General features: G+C 38.2%; 1 protein-coding gene across 5 annotated transcripts in view; it reads right to left on the minus strand.

Moving 5' to 3' along the window:
* The window catches only part of Pld5 (phospholipase D family member 5), a 407,561-nt gene that overhangs the window by 88,474 nt on the left and 299,539 nt on the right, over nucleotides 1-19,548 (minus strand). For all 5 annotated transcript variants that reach the window (XM_015483542.2, XM_015483543.2, XM_048809215.1 and 2 more), the window contains one exon: nucleotides 10,170-10,297. In XM_015483542.2, the coding sequence (XP_015339028.1) occupies nucleotides 10,170-10,297 (128 nt within the window). The remainder of the gene's footprint in view (nucleotides 1-10,169; nucleotides 10,298-19,548) is intronic.

The following is a 19,548-nucleotide window of genomic DNA, read 5'->3' on the forward strand; positions in this document are numbered from 1 at the left end:
AACCAACCAGAGAAAACCAAATATGCTCCCAAGTCAATCAAAGAGGAATGTTCTGCTTCTTTACCTAGTTAGAGCACATGCAAACTCTCCACCCAGAGCCCACTCTTGTCTTTTTTCCCAGAATGAAGCTTTCCTACTGCCCTGCTTTCTTTTGTTAGAGTAGGCAGCTACAGAGTCAAGCAAGGTAGGTTATGAAAGGAAATTCAGGCTCTGCCCCTGGGTGGCACCCAGCTGGCCAACTCTTCTTGAGTTAGGCGAGCTCCCTGTCAATCTGGAGAAAACAGCTATAGTCTATGCTGGAAAAATTTCCAACATGGCAAAATTGGCCCAGGTGTGCTAAGCCATGGTGGGAAATCACAGTAATCACCAAAATACATAATACACAAGGGAGCAGATTCCCAGTCCAGATATAAAATCTTTCCACGTGAAAAATCTCAGGCTCTTTCCTCCCTTGAAGGGAGTCTATTCCGCACACTTTGGAGTATACTCTCATTTCACTGAGAAACCCTTTATACTTTTTCTGTGTCTCTGGATTGAAATTTTGGGAAGAATCAAGAAACCCAGTGCTGTGTAACACTGATTGTTTCTTGTTGTGGAGGTGTTTTCTTTTTTGTGTGTGTTTGTGTTGTTGTTTTGTGTGTTTTTTGAAGTAGGGTCTTCCTATGTTGCTCAGCCTATTCTCCAACTCTGGGCTTAAGGGATCCCCACTATTCAGCTTCCTGAGAAGATGAGAACACAGGCACATGCCACAGTTCCAGGCTCAAAAGTGTTTGGTTTTTGCATGCTGGGAAGGGGACTTAGGACCTCACACATGCTAGGCAAGTGCTCTACCACTGAGCTGTGCTTTTAGGCTCCCTCTGCCTGCCTTTGAGTCTCTGCCACACTCAAGTGGTGGTGGCTTATTCTCATTTGCATAGTCTTATTTATTTCCACACTCCTGTTCAATTTCCTCATTTGCATAGTCTTATATATTTCTACACTCCTGTTCAATTTCCTCTTGTAAGAATTGGTCTGAAACTCACTGAAATCCTATGCCTTGTTTTTAAAACACAAAGGTTTTAGCTTTGTTTCTCAGATTTGTGTCACTTAGAAATTTGGTTAATACTCATCCAGGTATTAGCACTGATAATATCCTCGAACAGCAAGTGTTATATGTAGAATTTATTCTATATCTATGAGATGTAGAATATTACTGTGACAAGACATTAAAGATTTCCCTTCAGAAGGTCATGGCCATTAGCCCATGCCCCTTGGGTGCTACTGCCTACCCCACTGTACTGTTAACTGGGGCAGTGTTTGTGAGCAAACCTAGAGAGATTTATGAAATCTTTACCAAAGACAATAAATAAGCACTATACTTCTGGCCTCCCCCTGCTTATTGACCTAGTCAACTTATCAAGTTTCCTTGTCATCAGCTCAATGGCCACAGTTTATTGATCAGGAACCATGCTGCAGGTATGGTGCCAGGTGCAGTTTAGAATCCTGTTTGGTCTCACTAACAATTGCATGAGGTCATTATTTATTTATTATTATTTTTTTGCATGAGCTCATTATTATTAGTCTAGTTGTAGAGATGAACAAATGGAAACTCAAGGAGGTGAAATAACTTGCTTGGGTTATATAAATGCAAGGGCTAGAAAAACAAAATTTCAATTCTGACTCCAAACACTGTTACACTGCTGTCAAATAGCAAGCTTAGTAATGGCCAACAAAAGCAAGGAGACTGGCAAAACAGCAAATCTAGGTTCAGACTCTGTTTTCAAAAGTATGGTGCCTGTCTGAGTAGAAGCAAAGTCCTCAATGGGGAGGCTATTTTTGAAGAATCATACTTGAATTCTACACATTATATTTTAAGAGGGACATTTGTTGGTTTGTTTGCAGTACTGGGTTTCAACCCATAGGCACCCTGCCACTGAGCTACCCACCAATTTTTTCATTTTTTTATTTTGAGACAGGATCTCAGCTAACTTGTTCAGTCTGGTCTCAAATTTGCGATCCTTTTACTTTAACCTCTCCAGAGTAGCAGAAATCTTGTGCCACCATGGCCAGATTTAAGAGGAACTTTTACCAAATGGCTTACATCAAGGGGGTAAAAGTGACTAGGATAGAGCCCTTGAGACATGTCCCATGAAGATATCATAGGCTACCATATCATTTAGAACATATTCAGGAAGTTGAGGTTGGAGGGAAATATGAAGCAATATCTCAGAAAAAAAAAAGAATTGCCCTTGGGAATAACCCAAAACTCTAAATCTCATTTTAGGAAGGGCAAGTAGAGGGGTCAAGCAATTCTGTTATTATTGCATGTAATTGTATAAATTGAGACTACATCAGAAAACTGTCTTTGTAAGGATGTTTCTCATGGGAGACCAGGGAAAAGAATATCCTATTTATGCTTCTTTTGAGCAATATTATTTGCCAAACTGTCACTTTAAAATTGTAGAAAATATGCATGATCTTGTTTATAAAAATGCAGTTTGTTAATACATATATTATAGGAAAAATAGGGACTTCCACCTCCTCATTTATTTAAAAATGCATATGCAAACAAAAATGCCCTTCCGGAGAAAGCACAGGTAATCTTTTAAATCAGTGGGGAGAATTAATCATTTGTTTTCCCTCATTACAGCTTCCTAAGGAATATTAATTATTCTCTGCTGTATTTGCAGTTGAATTACTTTTGCTTCATTTTCATTCCGGTTCTGACGACTAGCTGTGTCACCCATGCACCACTTCCCTAGGAGCTGAAGCATGTCTTTTGAAACTCATAAATTCCGAGAAAAACATCAGCTCAGGGTTAGCGTTGAACAGCGTGACAGCATGGGTGACCTCCTGCCTACTGTCATGCACACTGGGTCTTGAGAACTCCCACTTGTTCCTTTTCTTTTAATTAAAAGAAAAGAGGACAAGAAGATAGAATGGAAGACTCTTTAAGTCATGGTGCCCTTTCTCATGATTAATGACAGGTTACAACCTGAGCCACAACGGAGATCTGAAAGAAGTGACAATGCTTGGCGACGCAGAGGGACTGTGACTCACGTCATGGCCCCACCACCAAATGAGTACTGTCAGAGACAGCTATGATGAAATCAGTAGCGTTCGGTTCAAAGCCTGATCATACTTGAGCTGGTAGATAAGAAGCATCCACACTAGCCAGTCTCTTTGCTGCTTCTCTAACAACCCGCGGGACATGGGAACTACCCCTTCTGCTGGCCTTCTCTGTTTTCTTTTGACAGTGTGGTCCTTTTCCGAGTCACCCAGCCCCAGAGGCTGGAAACACTGTCACTGCCTCTTCTGGCTCCTTCCTCGTGGACCTTTGACTACTACCTCTCCCAGCACATCTTTAGTTCTCAGAGTCACCATCTGTATTATTCAGGGATCTCCAGAAAAAAAAAAAAAACAGAACAAATGGGAGGTTCAATCATCCCTCAGTCTCCCTGGAGGATTGATTCCAAAACCCTGGGGGTCACGGGGTACCACACTCTGTAGATACTGAAGTCCCTTATATAAAATGCCATAATATCTGCATATTTGTAATCCATGCACACCCTACGGAGATAGGAATTTGGAGATACAGAGAAAGAAGTCTCAAAAGAGAAGCACCCATGAACCATTGGAATGCAGGAAACTCCCATGAACCTTTGAAACTCAAAAGAAGCAACTCTTGGGCCACCCAGCCCATGTCCTTGGCCCAAGTTGTTGGCCCTCCTTAGGGGCTCACCTGAAAAAAGCAACGTGGTATAGTGTGTATTACCTATTATTATGTGTATTACCAGGGAAAACTGGCTCAAAATCTTGAACTCTATCCTGACTCCTCTTTTAGTCCAACCCCTAGCTACTCTCCCTCTATAACTATGGACACCCCAAACCAATGGGCTGCTGTCTCTCTTGAAAATGGCCTGCATTCTCCTTTGAATATGTTCTCCTTCCTTTCCTAAATAAATCTCTGTGCCACTATTGATATAATTCTTTTCCAGCACTATTGTAAAGGACCTCACTTGTCCTGAGTTGAGTTCCCCCTCTTCCCTGCAAATACCTCAGGACTCTATCCTGGAAATATCCCTTCTCCAGTGACACTACTGTACATTATAAGTCATTTCTAGTTTATGAACGCTAGTGTACTGTAAATCCTATGTAAGCAGTTGTTATACTATATTATTTAGAAAATAAGAAAAAAATCTGTATGGGATCAATACAGATGTGTGTGTGTGTGTGTGTGTGTGTGTGTGTGTTTAATGAATATTTTTGATTTGAGGTTGGTTGAATGGTGGATGGGAAACCCCTGTGGTTACTGAAGGCAGACTGTATACAGGGTAAGTGACCTGGCAGCCCCCTACCCCTGGACCCCACCTTAGTGTTCCCATCTGGGAACTGGGTGATGTTGGCTGAGACCAGCATTTATGTAAATAAGGAACACTTGACTCATGGAATCAATCATGGAAAGCATTTCATGGTCAGTCAGGTTGGAGGAGTGCTGTATGGTCTCTGCTGTCTCAGAAATTCACAAGGCACATTAGTATATTAAAGGCCTGGGAATACCTCAGTGAAAAAAATCCATTTAAATTAAACCCATAGTTTCTCAATTTTTGCCAGCATAGAATCCTTTTTTCAGGTAATGACCATGACAGTCTAGCTCACTGAAAAAGCATCTCATATAACACTCCTTGGAAAACACCAACACTGGAAATTCTCTGATGTAATTTTCAGTTCCAAGATGAAATGCTTCAGCGATTCCAGGTACCAAATGGATCTTGGGCTGGTCAGTTGGCTACCTCCACCACCTGACTTCAGCTGAAGGTGTGGGCAGGTTGCTGAGTTGATGGATCATTCCCCCTGGGTTCTAATAATGTATTCAGGATGTAATCATCGAGATCTTATAGCTCCCAAGTGCCTGTGTCCCAGGAGCTGATCTGTTTTCATATATCCCTTTTAATTCTTTTCACACAAAGGTCGGCTAAGATTAAAAATGTGTTCACATTCACAGAGTTTAAGTGGGCCTATTCTTGTTTTAATTATATTAAAGTACACCATTTAAAAATTTCCCATCTCCAGAGTTGCCGGGTTCTAGTGATCAACGAACCTAGTGAATCCCACCTTTGACTCCAGGTAATGATTTCTCTAAGAGAGCTTTTTTTGGAAAAAACTGTAAATGTAACTTTTTCTAAAGACATGATTTTCATATTTTCCATCCCAGCTTCTCCTATTTCAGCATCGCGCCTCCAGAGCCCTGTGGTTTGATGACTGCTGTGCACTTTCTTCCAGCTTCACACACTGGTTAGTCTTTTGTTTGCTTTGTCAGCATAACATTTTTTTTTTCCTCCATGGTGTTTGGAGGCACTCCAAAGATTCACAGATGCAGACCTCTGGCTGGGAAGCCTGTGGTGGTGTTCTCTTTCTTCCCATAAGACTTTCTATGGCTCAGAATTCTAAGGGAGCCCCGGATCCATTAATCAGAGGAATTAGAGGAATACCTCTATCAAGACGAGGGGTCTGAGCAAACACACTCAGACCCCTAGTCTTGACATTCAACTCAGAGATGAAGGGGGTTTTGGAGTACAGAGCAAGAGTAGGTGTGCAGGGGACTATTGCTCTATCTGATGGGTGTGTGGTAAAGATTTTCTCCCATTCTGTTGGCTCTCTCTTCACTTTATTGACTGTTTCCTTTGCTGAGAAGAAGCTTTTTAGTTTGAATCCATCCCATTTATTGATTCTTGATTTTATTTCTTGTGCAATGGAACCACTATTTGACCCAGCTATTGCACTCCTCAGATTATACCCAAAGGACTTAAAATCAACATACTACAAGGATGCAGGCTCATCAATGTTTATAACAGCTCAATTCACAATAGCTAAACTATGGAACCAATTTATATGCCCTTCAACAGATGAATGAATAAAGAAAATGTGGTATACATACACACAATGGACTATCACTCAGCCTTAAATAAGAATGAAATTATGGCATTTGCAGGTGAATGGATAGAACTGGAGAAAATCATGCTAAGTGAAATAAGCCAAACCCCCCCAAAATCAAAGACCAATGTTTTCTCTGATAAGTGGATGCTGATCCTTAATGGGGTTGGGGGGTGTAGGATTGAATGAAGAAACTTTGGATTGGGTAGAGGAGGCTGAGGGGAGTGGAGTGGGTGTAGAGGTGGTAAAGATGGTAGAATGAGACGGACATTATTACCCTATGTATGTGTACGATTGCATGAAGAGTGTGACTCTGCATCATGTACAACCAGAGAAATAAAAAGTTGTGCTCCATTTGTGTAAAAATAAATAAATAAATAAATAAATAAAAGAGTAGGTAGTGTCATTTTATGACTGTCCCACCCTCATCATCATCATGGGGTTGCATTGGAAAGAGATGAATGAGAGAAGGGTTTCTGGATCACTTGCATTGTTTTTCTTAAAGAAAAGCATGGCGGCAGTTCGAGGGAGGAATACATAACTAAGCATTACAGAAATACCATGATTTTCCTTAGATATAATTCGTTTTTTAAAACATACATATTTTTTAGTTGCATTTAGACACAACATATTTATTTTATTTGTTTATTTTTATGTGGTGCTGAGGATCAAACCCAGGGCCTCACATGTTAGCACTCTACTCTGCTCCCTAACTTAGGCCTTTTCCCTGCCCCCATTAAAGAATATAGTCTCTTATGGGAGGAAAATAGGAAAAGATTGCTATGAGGGTGAGCATGAGATTTATTTTAGTTTTGGAGAGTTTGGTATAGTAGCAAATAAAAAGATAAAACAGTTACTTTGGGTTGATTAATATCTGAGTCACAAATTCCTAGAAATGAAATGAAAGATGCAGACTTTGCCAACTTAACTGTCAATCTAAGAACACGAGAATCATGTCTAAATGCTTAATTCCTGCACGGGTTAGAAAATTTTTATTTATTTGAAGCAAGAAAAAAAAAGGCAGAAATGGATGTGTTTGGTTGTTATTTTTCTAATATTCTATTTCTTAGCAAGGTAAAGATAACATCTATCTTTAAATCATTATGATAAGTGGAAAAATATTTTAAAAGTTATTAGCACAGAGCCTGGCACATAAACAGTAGCCTTTTGGAAAAGATTTCTTTCACCTGCCTTGTTCCCTGAACTCCAAGTTGTTTGACCTGCCATTAAATTTATAATCAACAGAAGAATGCAGACTTCCACAAAAGAAGTTCACATGGGAAATCCCATATAGCTTGAAATTACTGATGGCTTAAACATTTCCCATCAATATTTACTTTTTATTCAAGTCCGCTGCCTTTTCTCCAACCAACCCAAGTTTACTTCCCTCACCAACAGTCTACTGATTAGCTGGTAAGGATGATTCTTCACCTACCTTCTCTTTAATAAGGGTTTGGAAGTACTCATTATTTTTTCATGGTTTTCCTATCTGTGAATTTATTTATGGTGGGTTATAAAATAAATTTATTTTTAAATCCCTATTTGCATTTACTCTATACATAAGAAATATCATATTAATCCATTTAGGTTCTTAGTATAGCTTTCTTGTTATTTTCAAGCTGAAGGAGAAAAACCTAAAAATATATGTGTATTCTCCCTCTCCCTCCCCCCCCCCTCTTTCTTTTTGGTATTGGGGATTGAACCCAGGGTACTTTACCACCAAATCACACCCCAGCCCTTCTTTTTAAATTTTTTTTAAGGGAGGGTCTTGCTAGATTGCCAAGGCAGGTATGGAATTTGCAATCCTCCTGCCTCCCTGCTGGTATTACATGCGTCACTGTACCCTGTTTATTCTCCCTAATTATGTGGCTTAGAAGCAGGGGACAAATAAACTACGTGACTAGGTCACAGTGACACTCTTCTAGACAGATCTACAGAGACCAGCTATATGCATGATATAAAGCAGAGTTTGCAAATCTCTGATTCTTCCTAAGAATGACATTAAATGAATCACAAGGAGCTGACAGGTCCTTAAGAAAGGACTGAAATGATTGTGGAACAGAGAAATCGCTTATGTGCTGCCCAACTTGCACTGACTCAGGGACAACTCTGGTTTTCTCTATAATAGGAAGGGACTCTAGCTACTTCATGGCAATGTGTAAACAATAAATGGTCACCAGACAACTTTAATTCTTCATTGGCTAATAGGAAATTATTTTCAGGTTATCCTTACTCTGAATTTACCATGTTTAAAGTGGGGAAAATTCACATTTCACAATGATGATTCATCTCAACAGGAAAAATATACAAATAACTACACAGGTGCAGAATGAACATTACATTTTGCAAAACAAAGAATAGTAACCAAAAACAAAGACAAAGTAATAATTTTCAAGCAAAGAAACCAACATTTTCATACATATCTGTTTGCCTAAGAAAGGGACTAAAAGGTCGTAAAGGAATTAAAGATAACTTGTTCTAAAACTGTGGGGAAAATGTCAGTAAGCCTCAATCATTCAAATAGAAATCACAAATCTTTAGACCCTACCAGTTAGTAACAGTGAATGACAAAACAAAGAAAATTTGCTGGTGGGGAAACAGATTTTCTAAAAATAAACAAAATATAACCCCCAAAGTATGCTGAAGTAAAAAATCACTTAGCAGTAGAATTTACATATAATCACTATTGCTATAGAACCGTTTATGTATTTGTTATAGGCTATTCAGCTAAAAGTTACTGGGCAGAAGATGTTTATTGTAGGTACAAAAAAAAGAAAGGTGCGCTGACACATTTGAGACATTCATAGGTTAGTTTCCTCTTAGTACTCTAAATTAAAGAGGTGTTACATATTTCTTGCTTCTGAGGTAAGCCAATGTTGTTGTAATCAATATTTTTATATGTGTGTTTATAAGTCCAATAAACATAAAACATACAGAAAGAAAATTTGTGGTTTTAGTCTCAAAATTACTTGGAAAAGCAGACTTAAAAATTTCAGTATTGAAACTCAGTTATGGGCTCAAGTCTATTTATCTATAAAATGGAGACAATAATAGTATTTAACTCATAGGATAACTGTGAGGTTTAAAACAAATGTTCATTTAAATAGCTTCAAATAGCATATGGTGTTTAGTATATGCTGGTTATTGCTACCATTATTGTTACTATTATTTTGATTTACTATTATTTAGGTTAATTTTTTAAAATCTATTCATGGCTCCTCTTAATTTTCTGAGAAAACATAAACAATGTTTTCTCAATGTTTGATGATGTCTTCATTCCAAAAGAATCATGGAATTTTCTCATTTAAATGATTTAGTATATAAAACTAACAATACAAATGTAATGTTGCCCTTATCAGATTTGTCCAATGTCATGCTCTCTTTCTCTATAGCTGGGGACCTATCTGCGCCCAAATGTTTTCTTTCCCCTAAGAGATCAAGTAAAGTGCAGGGCAACTCACTTGGTGAATTTAGTGATCTTAATGTCAAAAGAGCTCAGCTATGATGGGGAATGTAGGTCTCTGTACTATGCAAAGTTGATTAGCATCCTCCTAAGCACCCAGTAACCAGGCACTTCCTACTGCACTTGACCAATGGAAAGATGGCAATTTTTCTAATCTTCTATGGATTGTGTCTGGCAAATATAAATATATGAAAGTTATAAGATGGTCTAAGTGTATTTTCAAGACATTTGAAGTTAATCATTTGCAAAGAGTAAAAGGATAATGCCTTCATTTTAAGACTCGTTAAAGGAATAACTAAAATGATTACTATCCCAAAACACAATATCTCATGCTGGATTTATATGTTTTTCTCTGTCTCATGGATTATGTGAGATCATCCTAAAGATTCATGTTTGAGTAATAAACATTACCTACCAATCAGCTCCAAAGAATCCAAGAGAGAGTAGAATTTGAACTACAAAAGCCATGGCGCGATGTCAATTATTTTGTTATTTTCCTTTCTTTTTATTTTATGTTTTTGGTAAAATGATTTTGACAAGGAAGTGTTTATCACTTCATAGTAAACAAAGGTGACTCTCTCAAAACTGCACAAGATATGAATAATAAATGCTCATGGCTGGGTGTGTAGCTCAGTGATAGAATGTGTGCTTTGTGTGCACGAGGCCCAGAACTGCAAAAAGTGAAAATAAAATTTAAAAAAATGCTGTAGGTTTCATTCCCTTAACCACTGTAGAGATGGCTAAGTTCTTTATGGAGGTAGAACTTTGTGTTTAGGTAACGTGGGAAGATTACCTGTCCCAGGGATCGCCAGTCCAAACCGGCACTGCCAATATAAACGTGTTGTTTGTCCACAATCCAGAAGGAGGACTGCAGCCGGCCCTTGTTGTAGGCAGTCATGTTCATGTAGGTCACCTCAGCTCCTAGGAGTTCAAGGAGATGCCGGTCAGCCTTTGTTTCAAGGTTCTGTACTGCCAATCAGTCAATGACCTGCTGCAATACTCATGGTCTGCCCTTTAACACAATTGAAACTTGGGGAAGCCAGCCAAGGCCCTGAAAGTGCCACTCTGTTCCCAAAAAGAAGACTCCAAAAAGAACTAAAAAAAGAACAAAACAGATTTTCCCTACATATTCGCAGAGGAGGCTCTGTACATAGTGACAAGACCATGACCTCTCAAGTCACCCAGATCTCTTTGAAAATCCTGTTCCAACACTTACCATCTGGAAGGTGAGATAAGTGGACAAAACACTTCTCTCCTTTTTCTTTTGGAATAATTTTAATAGACTTTTGCTTCAAATAAAAGGATCAGCCTTGCTCAGTATTAATAATCTCCCCAATAAGAAATGGGCCTTCTTATGCTTTCTCTACATTATTTCGCCCATCTTGCTCTTTCACTTGCCTTTACTTTTTCATTTCTCCCCTTCATTATTTAGTTTGGGTTTGGTTTCTTCTTGGCCTTTCTTTATCTGATCATTCTTAACCTGAGCAATGATTATTCAAGCCTTTACTAAAAATGCAATCTTGGACAGTTTAATCACGTAGATGACCATTAAAACCAAAAACACTTCCAAAGAGCTGAATTTGATCAATTGCTTTAATCCAAATGTGGTAGACTCCACAGTCAAGTCTTCAAGTATTGCTGTCTCAAATTCATTGAAAACCTCTCAAAAGGAGCATTAGTCCATTCATTACCAGGCCATTTAAATACATTTCTGCTAAAGGTCCATTCTCTTTAAAAGAACTGACCTATATATATATCTTTAATGAATTAAACTGTTTTGTCTTTAGATAGCCACTATTAATGGAGAGAATATATTCTGGTAGCACACTTCATTGTCAGAATCTTGGTTGCCAGGAGTATATAACATTGTATGCTTAACGATATCAAGGTCATGGGTTCAAGTTTCAGAGGCAAAGCCCCAGGCCAGGAGGTAAGGGCCAGACAATGTCATACAGGGTTCAAATTGTTTCTAGGCAGAATAAGGCCTTGGTAAGAGTTATGTGCTGCAGGTAGAATCTGGAGGTAAGCCCCAGGATCACCTTCATGCTTTTCTTTGTAAAAACTATAGAAGATCCTTCCTTTAATGATGGCCAGTTTATTGCTATTAAAAAGTGTGGCCAGATGAAGTTGAACTGTGAGTGTGTAAATCACTCTCCTGAAAGGCAGGAGAGTGATTTACATCATTTAACCACTAACTTTTGGGAAAATGCAACTCTAGGTTTCTTGTGGCAAGAGGATGAAAAGAGAGGCTCTGCGGTTGGGGGAAGATCTGAGGGGCTAGGAGCACCCAGGCAGATTTTATTTGAGGGTGGGGTAATTTCTTTACTCTAGGAGCAATGGGAACATGTTCCTCAGCTTCTAGCCATCCTGGTATATGAACATCCAAGGAAGAGTGCCAGATGCCGGATGAGGAACCACACTGGGTACTATTTGATATGGCAAATGCTAACAGGTACTGCAGAATTTGAACGTCCAAAGCAGGAGATTGCCGTGGCTATTGTAGAGAGACCTGAATCTTCACGGAGGGTACACAGACCCAGAGTCACAGCTGTTCTTTGGAGATCCTCTTAGTTTCCTAGGGATGCCATGACAGAGCACCACAAACTGGGTGACTTAAAGCAGCAGACACTCATTCTCTCTCAGTTCTGGAAGTTAGCAGTCCAAAATTGGGCAGGGTGAATAGCAGAGCGATAGAGTGCATATTTCACAAGAATGAGGTCCAGAGTTCAACCCCCCCCCGCACCACGAAAACCAAACAAACCAAACATAGATATTCAAAGTCAAGGTGTTGGCAGAGCCATGCTTCCTCTTTTGAGAATCCTTCCTTATCTCTTCCTAGTTCTAGTGGCTGTCAATCTTTGGCACCCCTTGGCTTGCAGTGGCAACACTTCATCTCTGCTCTCTTGTCACATGGCATCCTCTCCTTGTGTCTGGGTTCTCTTATGAGGTCACTAGTCATGTTGGATTAAGGCCAAACACACTATAGTCTAATCTCATCTTGACTGATTTATACCTGCAACAAATGTATTTCCAACTAAGTTCACATTCTGAGCTAATGGAGAGTTAGATCTTCAACATATCTTTTTTTTTTTTTTTTGCAGGGGTGGGAAACAATTTAACTTCATCTGGCCACACTTTTCAATAGCAATAAACTGGCCATCATTGAAGGAAGGATCTTCTATAGATTTTACAAAGAAAAGCATGAAGGTGATCCTGGGGCTTACCCCCAGATTCTACCTGTAGCACATAACTCTTATCAAAGCCTTATTCTACCTAGAAACAATTTGAACCCTCTATGACATTGTCTGGCCCTTACCTCCTGGCCTAGGGGTTTGCCTATGAAACTTGAACCCATGACCCATTGCTACCTTGCATGGGACTGTTTATTAGTTCTTAAAGTCTCCATCTATTCTCACTAGGTCCTTTGCAACCCCCCCCCCCCTCCACTGGCTCTCTGAGAATGCACTGATCTTATCTGAAGGGCCCTACAGGACCCTACCTTTTGACCTCTCCATCCCATAATGCATATATATATTGCCCTAAAATTATCATATTACCATGTTACTTTACCTTGTAATTTAGCCTAAAGAGTTTGATTTAGGAGATCCTGGGTCTTATGTGACTCTCCATCTAGAGCCTCTATAGCTCCTTATTGATGACTAAAATTATTTTACAAAGAAACAGTGCTTTCTTTTGGAAAAGGTCCAGCTTTCTTTTATTGAATAATATATACCAGAATGTTAAGCTATGTGAAATTAGGGATAAAAGGTCTAAAGTGACTGATTAAAATTCAGGCATACTAAAGTGTTATCTCAGTTCATATGGGCTGCTATAATAAAATACCATAAACTGGGTAAGTTAAAAACAGCAAAGAAATTTATTTCTCACAGTTTTCTAGAGGCTGGGAGGTCCAAGTTCAAGGAACTGGCAGATTGGGTGTCTGGTGAGATCCCACCTTCTGTTCCATAGATGGTGCCTTCTCACTGTGCCTTCACATGGGGGAAGGAGCAGAGGGTTGTTCTGGGATCTCTTATAGGGCATAAGTCGTCTTCATGAGGACTCTACTCTCATAACCTCATCACCTCCCAAAGGCCCTACCTTGGTGGTTAGGATTTCAACATACAGACTGTGGTGGACACACACATTCACTCTACAGCAGTGTCATCTTTGGTCAGGATGTGCTCTGTTCCTGCTGTTCAGAGAGGAAGAGGGCACCAAGTATGTAAGAGATCAAAAAGGGGAGTCCCCATCACTGTATTAGGGAATCTCTAGCGAAGGCTGAGGGCATGGGAGGCAGCAAATGGCTTCACTGTTCTGCGCAGGGCTAGAGACAGCTTCATAAAAACCAGCAGAACTCTGTGTAGAGATGGAGTAATATGTAACAATAGTAACTCCCATTTATTGAATTATGTGCCTAGAACCAAGAGATTCTTGTTACAATTATCCTAGATAGCATATCTTATTTCCCTATTTTAGTATACACTCATTTGCTGTGTAAAGATGTTCCTGTCAATGACTAATTGTCTAGTGATACTGTAGCCATGTTAGTTTTTCTAAGTATATGTTAGGATGCTTACACAATGATAAAAATGACCAAATATCACAATTTTCAGAACCTATACCTGTCATTAAGACAGCCATGTTATATAATAAACTACTATATTATGTAATGTAAGAAAATCTACTGAAAATGTTTAGTGATGTATCTAGAAATATCATTTCCCCATTAAGAATTATCTATTTTTCTAACTATCTTTCATTTGTCTCGGAAAACACATGCTTTTATCTGAATTTGTAACTGGATAGACATTCATTTCATCATCTCCAGTGTTTAACCTAAGTTTATCACAAGCATATTAGTCAATATTTTACTTAAAGGAATTTATATTTAAGTACACTTTCAGATTTTTTGTGGATTGATTTAAATTTTTTCCTTATACTGGTGGTTTTTCATATTTATTAGAAACAGATATTAAAATCCAATCTTTTCTGAGTATAAAATATATTTAATTATGAAATGTCTTTAATAATCTACTTATTGAAGTAGTATTATGCACATACCTTTATATTAAGTTGTTTCTTTAAACGTTTAGATTTTTAAGATTGTATCTTTAAGTCCAGCTTGATTCAAATAAACACATTTTATTACAACTTTAGAAGTATATTTAGTTAAGCTTGATTAAACAATTTTCATTTTCACATATTTATTTTTAGTGAGAAAAAAATACATTGCACCAGTTCTTCTGTGTGCAGCCCACAACCCATGGGGCGGAGACCTCAGCATATCACTGGGAGAAGTGTACATTACAGCCACATGCTGCGTCAGAACTATCGTTGACAGCTGTGCACAACTGCGGCTCTTGAGTCCAGATCTCTGCAGCGCCTCCTTGTTTAGCCTGACACCCTACTTGTTTCACTGATGATGAATAGGAACTATTAGCAACTTGAATGCTTTTCAATGCCAAAAACAATAAATCAAGTGCATGTACCTGTTTCTTCAAATGCTTTATAAAATGCTTTAAAGATATCTCGGCAGTCCTAATTAAATTTCAGACAAATAGATAAAAGAACCAAGTTCAGAACTTGAAGCTGTACTGACCTAACGGTGTGAACAGAAAGCTCCTAATTGGTTACATGAATCAGGGTAAAGCAGTATGAATAATCCCCAGGTTTGACTTGTGAAGTCAAAGGTTAAAAGTCTTGAATTTCCAAATTACTCATTACAACTCCGTTGAGCTTTAAATGCTTGGTTGAAATTTGATAAAGAATGCTCCTGGCTTTTGAGGGGGTTGTTTCTTTACTTATTATAGTTTGGATCTGCAATATCTCTCATAGGCCTATGTGTTGAAGGCTTGCTCCCCAGTGCAGCAGTGTGGGGCGTTAGGGAAATGATTGGATTATGAGGGCTTGGACCTTACCAATGGATCAATCCCTGGAGGGATTCATAGCTAAATGGACTACTGGAGGTGGTGGAAAACATACAGGGTAGAACTTAGATGGAACTTAGTCCCTGGAGACATATCCTTAGGGACTGTATCTTGTCCACATCCTCTTCCTCTCTTTCCCTCTATTGTTCAGCCATTATGGTATGAGCAGCTCTGCTTCACCACACCCTCTCCACCAGGATACTCTACCTTACCACAGTCCCATAGTAGCAATGGAGCTAGTTGACCAGGGACTGAAACCTCTGAAACCATGAGTGAAAACAAAATGTGCTCCTTTAAGTTGTTTATGTCAGTCAGGTATTTTGGTTACAGTGATGCAAAGCTAATTGATGCATAAGTTATTCTTATGGTATTAACCGAAACATTGTATTTTATTTTGTCCATACATCATATCAGTAGAAAGAATGTTTCCTTGAAATTTAACAAAAAAATAAGAAAATATAAACTAGGACATTATTCATTAAATAAAGTTATTTAAAGAAAAAGAAGTATAATGCCAAAATGAATTAGAAATTAATTAATGTTAATATAATGGAGAACCAAATTGACTATACACACACAAGACTTTCCAACATCACAATTGCTTGCCATAGATGTGTCCCATATATCATTTGGCAGAGTGAGTAGCTATCTCATCTATGCACTATTTTTTTTTCAGGAACTCTAATGTGTATCTTTTTAAAAAAATATTTATTTTTTAATTGTAGTTAGACGCAATACTTTTATTTCACTTATTTATTTTTATGTGGTGCTGAGGATCGAACCCAGGGTCTCACATGTGGGAGGTGAGCACTCGACCACTGAGCCACAATCCCATCCTCTCTAATGTGTATCTTATAGTCAGATTTCAGAGCTCCTCAACATTCTTCATGGTGTGGATGATATTATATGGGTGGGGTTCAAGGTCATCCCCAATCTATTACAGTTCAGATCTATAGGGATTATCCTTTGATCTGTACCTATTAACACAATTTTTAGGATACAAGGTTTGTGATTCTGATCCTTTGTTATCAAGTTAAAAATGATCTAGATGCATTTAATTTACCCCACCTCTTCCACCTTACTAAAAATTAGAATTACCATGCAATTTGAGCAATAGTGGTTAATTCATCTCGGGATGCTCGTTCCAGGCTAACATGGCTAAAGAATTACTAACAATCATTTCCACTTGGAATCTCCTCCAGAAATGTGTCGTTACCTCTAGAATAATATGAAATCATGAAACCAGGGTTCTCAAAATGGAATAAAGATATTCCACTATAAAATTTTCACATGAAAGGTTCTGGAGAGATTTAGCAGAGGAATGTTCTCATTCATTCATCACACTCACACGTAAGGAAAACACTCAGGGGGAAATGAGCAACTTTAGGAGACATCAGGTTGAAAAATTCCATTTTTAAGTCCAGTGAAGATAAGAAAAATTATGTTCATTTTTATATCCATCTGTATCACACATGTATCTAGCAGTTCTCTCTCCTTTCTGTTTCATGAAGGAAAAATGAAATCTTCACATTTCTTTTAGTTAATATTACATATAGCATATATGGGAATGACTTCCCTGATAACATTTTCTTTTTGAAGTACATAATACTACCATATGACAGATAATGGGACTGTTTAGGTACTGTGTGAATGTATTTAGTCTCTTTGGCCATAGGTGATTGGACCTAAAGTAGTCACTTGACCTAAGCTGAGCCAATCAAATTTCCTCTTTTGGGAATTCAATATGGAATTACCGTCAGCTTATTAAAATAAACTATGGATAGTGATACACATAAATGGATTGGCCTGTCTACATGAAAAGAGGTGAGAAGAAGGCAAGTTTGGGGTTGGGGGTGGTGGTGGTGCGGGGCGGGGGGAGAAAAAGAATGAGAGTAGAGAACAAGAAAGCAGGAAGAATGTCCGTGACTGTTCTATCACCACCTTCTTTTTCACTTTGAGTTCCTCCAAATCTTTAGAATAGAAATCACATCATTTAAGGAGTTCTGTTTCTTTACTAAGTTATTCAATGTTATTAATCATAATAATGTACTTTATTATGTGCATACATAATTTGAAAAGCCCTATAATATTTATAATGTATATTTTTAATATTTGATCAAAACAATTGGTTTGGGCCTAAAAACTCACATAATTTATAACACTCAGTTTCACCAGTTGTAGGATTAAATGATTTAAAACAGGAAGATTTCAAATGAATATTCTGTCAAAGCCATTATCATAATGACACTAAAGGAAACCAGTCAATTGTGGTTAAGAAGTGGAAAATTAAGTTCCATCTTCTCCCTGGATCCCCAAGATCAAACAGATTCTATCTCCAAGTTTGTTTCCAGAAACTCCCCTGTTGAAAGCATGTTGTCAGCAACTTTAATAAATTTTATGATGTAACATTTATACATTCAAAAGAATATATGTAATTTGTAAGTAAATTATAAAGCACAATACTACAACGGACGCTTGTGAATCTTCCACCTTACTAAACACTAGGATTACCATATAATGTGATTAAAGTAGTGTTTAAAGTACTTGGCATGGATTCAGTCTCCTCTATCAGCTTCCCCCAGGGAACATGTGGCAATACCTGGAGACATATTTTCTTTGTGACAAAGGTTGGGGAGGCTGTTAGTCTTCAGGGAGTAGAGGCCAAGGATGTGGATAAAAATACCACCTTGCAGAGAATAGCTCCCCAAAACAAAGTTACCCGGCCCCAAATGTTGTTAGTCCTAAGGGTGAGAAATCCTGCATTACAGTTGTTTGCCTGGTACCATATCCCTACCTCTTCCTTAAGATGCAACCACTATCCCAAATTCAATGTTCACCACTGTCTATTTTTCTAAAATATATTTTACCACATATATCTGTATCCCTAATAGCAATATAAAAATAAGTTTATCACTACCTTTTAAACAGATTAAGGAGACGTCAGTGTGATCGAAGGAAATGTATCAGTTATTAATTATAGATTACTGGAAAGGCATTCAAATGTTTCCTGGAAGAAAGGTTTGCAGCAAAAAAAAAAAATCTATCTTATCAATCAATCTTTTCTTCTGAATACATTGATTTTCATGAACAAAGGAAAAGGTCATAGCCTGTTCTTGGGAGCTTTAATTTGTATTAATCAGTAGAGTTCTATCAATCTAACTAGCAAAATTTTACAGCCCGTTGGCTCAAAGGCCAAAAGGTAAAAACACCTTCTCATGACACATATCTGCCTTCAAATCATTCAGTAAGTGAGAGGAGGAAAACATTAAAAATAATGAATGGCATGTTCCAGTTGTTAAAAAAAAAAATCGAATCTGAAGAGCACACTACATCTTAAATTCCAACGTATCTAGCTGATAGATAACAGACCTGAGCAGAAGGAACAGGAGGTTAAGGGGATAATTCCATAGACTTGGCTTATATGTTGCCTCTCCACAGACTTTCTTTGAAAAAGCAATTTACCTAAGGCCTTTCTGACCCTGCTCAGGCTTAAAGCAATAGGATGTTAAATTCCTCGACAACCTGTTATCCTCAGGGCTATTCTCTCAGGGCAAAGGACTATTAAGACTCCTCCCTGCAGATAAAAACAGAAATATCCTGGAAAAAGACTTTTGTGATCTTTATACAAATCAAAGATTCCAAGACTCAGGAAGAAAGTAGAATTAAAAGTAAAACTCCAGAGTCATAAAATCTGTAAAAACAAGTTCCAATCAGAACAGGTCAGCAGTCAGCTGCTATAGTTTGGATCTTGAGTGTCCCCCACAAAGCCCATGTGTTGAGGGCTTGCCTGCCTGTGGTGCTATTGGAAAATGAAATCTTTAGGAATTGAGCCCTAATGGAAGGAAGTTAGATCATTGAGGGTGTGCCCCTGAAGGGGATACTGAGACCCGGGCTTCTCCTCCTCTCTCTTTCATGGCTTCCAGCCACCATAAGGTAAATTGCTTTCTCTATCATGTGCTCCCAACATGGTGTATTATGCTACCATGGTCCAAAAGCAATGACACCAAGTGACCCTGGACTGAACTTTTTTTCCTTATAAGTTGTTTATCACAGTCATTTTGTTACGGTGATGGAAAGCTAACACAGTAATGTTCTTAATTTTTTTTTGCATTTGTTTTTTCCAGAAAAACTATTTTTTATGATTTTTTAATTATTATTGTTGGTTGTTCAAAACATTACATAGTTCTTGATATATCATATTTCACACTTTGATTCAAGTGCGTTATGAACTCCCATTTTTACCCC

The sequence above is a fragment of the Marmota marmota genome, unplaced genomic scaffold (genome assembly GCF_001458135.2).
Source record: "Marmota marmota marmota unplaced genomic scaffold, marMar, whole genome shotgun sequence".
NCBI classification, from domain to species: Eukaryota; Metazoa; Chordata; class Mammalia; order Rodentia; family Sciuridae; genus Marmota; species Marmota marmota.